This window comes from Leiobunum rupestre, chromosome 1, assembly GCF_980474605.1.
Source record: "Leiobunum rupestre chromosome 1, qqLeiRupe1.1.hap1, whole genome shotgun sequence".
In the NCBI taxonomy this organism is placed as follows: domain Eukaryota; kingdom Metazoa; phylum Arthropoda; class Arachnida; order Opiliones; family Sclerosomatidae; genus Leiobunum; species Leiobunum rupestre.
Window position 1 is genome coordinate 4,948,028 of NC_143384.1, and position 3,013 is coordinate 4,951,040.

The 3,013-nt window shown below is 40.2% G+C and overlaps 1 protein-coding gene across 1 annotated transcript; it reads left to right on the forward strand.

Annotated features, from left to right (window-relative positions):
* Window positions 1-528: 528 nt before the first annotated feature.
* Window positions 529-1,179, forward strand: LOC149960452 (uncharacterized). The gene has a single exon (XM_090177106.1). The coding sequence runs from the start codon at window positions 529-531 to the stop codon at window positions 1,177-1,179; it is 651 nt and encodes a 216-aa protein (XP_090033232.1).
* The last annotated feature ends 1,834 nt before the right edge of the window (window positions 1,180-3,013 follow it).

Consider the following 3,013-nt stretch of genomic DNA (forward strand, 5'->3'; position numbering starts at 1 on the left):
AAATTTTTCATGCACCTCAGGGTGGGTTCATTCTAAATTTCTCGTTTCTACCCAGTAAATGGACGAGTAACGAGAATAGTTGGGTCGATCGTACGCGAAATACCAAGGTATCATTAACCTTAGCGATGACAAATGTAGGTTCCAGTCACCTAGTCTCGTGGCCCTTATTGTTCGAATACTTGAATTTTCCCGCACTATATTCTGACACGTGGTTTCTTGTGTTTTATTTTATTCTCTCTCTCGACCTCCTCACCCCGTGGACTTTGAATCCCGATACATGTATACCTATACACTTATGTTTTTGTTGTATTTCGTTGCGTATTAAAAGGCAGTTCTCTTTATAAACGTTAACCATGTAGATGTGCTATTCATTTTTAGCTAAGTTTAATATGAAAATCTTCACAGGTTATGGGCCCAGGACATTTTCACAAGCGTGATTAGTGTTCACTGTTTACTAGTGTAATTAGCCCGAGTGCCGGTGTTTATATATTTTTCGACTACATAGTTATGTTTTTTTGTTTCGTGACAATGGCGGGATCAAGTTCGGGAGGCATGAACTTTAAGAAATTGGAAGGCAAATCCAACTATAACAAGTGGAAGTTTGCTATGGAGCTCAACCTCACCGAAAAGGATCTTTGGGATTTTGTTGACGGAACGAAAACAGCGGCAGATGATGCGGTTAAAGCGAAGAAAGCGTACTCGACTATCGGTCTGGGCGTGGAGCCGCACATACATGTACATGTATATACGGAAATTAGAGACTTGCATGATAAAACTGGCAAAGCTGCGTGGGATGAACTCCAAAAACACTTTGAAGACAAGGGATTCGCGCGTAAGGCACACCGTATTTCTGAACTAATCAATATTCGTTTCGAAAATTGCACGAGTATGGCTGATTATTTAAATAAGAAGAAAACCGTGGCACAGAAACTCAAGTCCATCGCTTCGGCAATTGAAGACGAGATACTGGCTGGTATAATTCTAGCCAGTCTACCGGACACTTATAACCCTTTAGTAATGGCGCTTGAAAACTGCGGACAAATGTTCACGACAGATTTGGTCGCAACGAGGTTGTTGCAAGAAGCTGATAAAGCAATGCCAAAGCTTACGGAGTCGCGGCTCATGTTTCCAAAGGCGCTTCAAAGGGAAATGCAACAAGTGCCACAATGTAGGCCATAAAGCGGCCGATTGTTGGTCAAAAGTAAAGGATGACGATAGAAAGAAGTCAATGACCGAAAAGGCTCACATTCATAGTGCAGTAAAAGGTGAACCAAAAAGAAGGGGCGATTGGTTAATCGACTCCGGTGCCAATTCACATATGACTCCGCATGTAGAATGGGTTACAGAAAACTGGACGAGGCTCATTACAGTCCACCGGGATTGAATATGTAGCGCTACCAGTAAAGGTTAAAGGTCAAGTTGCTAATCTAATATTGAGCAAGGTTTTGGTAGTTCCAAATTTAAACGAGAATTTGATATCCGCCTCAAAGCTTCGAGCCGATGGTTTGATCGTTGAATTCGACAACGAGGCGATAATTCGTCAAAAAACTACTGGAGAAATACTCGCTATTGCAGTAGACGACAACGGTCTTTATAAATTGGACATCGCCTGGGAGAAGATTTGTTCCGTGTCTGAAAAGTTGACGTTCGCGATCTGGCATCAACGTCTTGGACATTTAAGCATTGGAGGAATGCGACGCTTAAAAGAAATGGCGGACGGAACAGAATACTCATCTATCTCAGATCAAACCGTTTGTGTACCTTGTATTAAGGGAAAGCAGCACAGAACTGCGTTTCCAAAAAGGAAAGTTCAGCGAGCGCAAAGCGTACTAGAGCTACTTCACTCTGATTTGTGTGGACCGATGACGTAAAAATCGATAGGTGGGGCCAGATACATGTTCTGCATAATAGATGATTTATCTCGGATGACTTTCGTCTATTTTTACAAAGAAAAAAGCGAAGTACTTGATGTGTTCAAGAATTTCAAAGTACAGGTTGAGAAAGAGACTAGCAAATGCATCAAGAAGTTAAGAACCGACAATGGAACGGAATATGTAAATAGACGAATGGAATAATTTCTCAAATCTGAAGGAATTATACATCAAACGACAGTACCATAACCTATTAAGATTTACAAATTAAACTTAGCTTAAAGTGAATGGCATATATACACAGTTCTCTTTATAAACGTTAACCGTGTAGATGTGCTATTCACTTTAAGCTAAGTTTAATTTGTAAATCTTAACACTTATGAATTGTAACATTGTTTCCACCATATCCAAATAAGAAAACCAGAAAGCGAACAGCTTACTCTCCTGTTTTCGTGTATGAACAAACTTTTTAAACTCGTCTAGAACGTTTCGAAGAGGATGAGAATCGTCCAGAACAAGATCAAGTGTTCCCAAAGGAAAAGATTGCCTAATGATTTCCCCAAAATTACGCACCATATTTCCTTCGTCGTTAGAAGTCGATTATAGAAACGCTTCCCTGCGCATGCAATATAGAGTTTCGAATACAATTTTATGGGCACGAACGCTCCGATTATAATGATGTCCACTTTAAACACTGTTCAAAGAGCCCTCTGATAAAACTTCAGATTCTATTAAGATTTCTCTAAGCCCGGCATCTTTAAACCGCTTTCCAATGATTGCGAGAAAAGCCATGGCAATGTGAAACTCTCCAAGTCTTACTACGAGACGGTTTTCTAGGTTCTGGTCATTCTATCGCAATTGTTGAACTTTTCAGTATATAGCCTGATCAAATACGACCACAATGTGCTTTAGGTTTAGTTGGCGACGAGTCTATTATTGGTAAGTAACCAATACGACTTAGTGGAGGAATTGATTCGAGGAAGATCTTTGAGTTGAAAGCTGTCCAATTACACGATATATCATTAACTCCAATCTTGGATAAAATGTACGCCATGTCAAGTCGAAGGGTAAGGTTTTGGTGTAATTATCCACTTTCGATTTCTACTTGAACGGCCAAGGGCTTAGGACCAATTTTTGGTGGA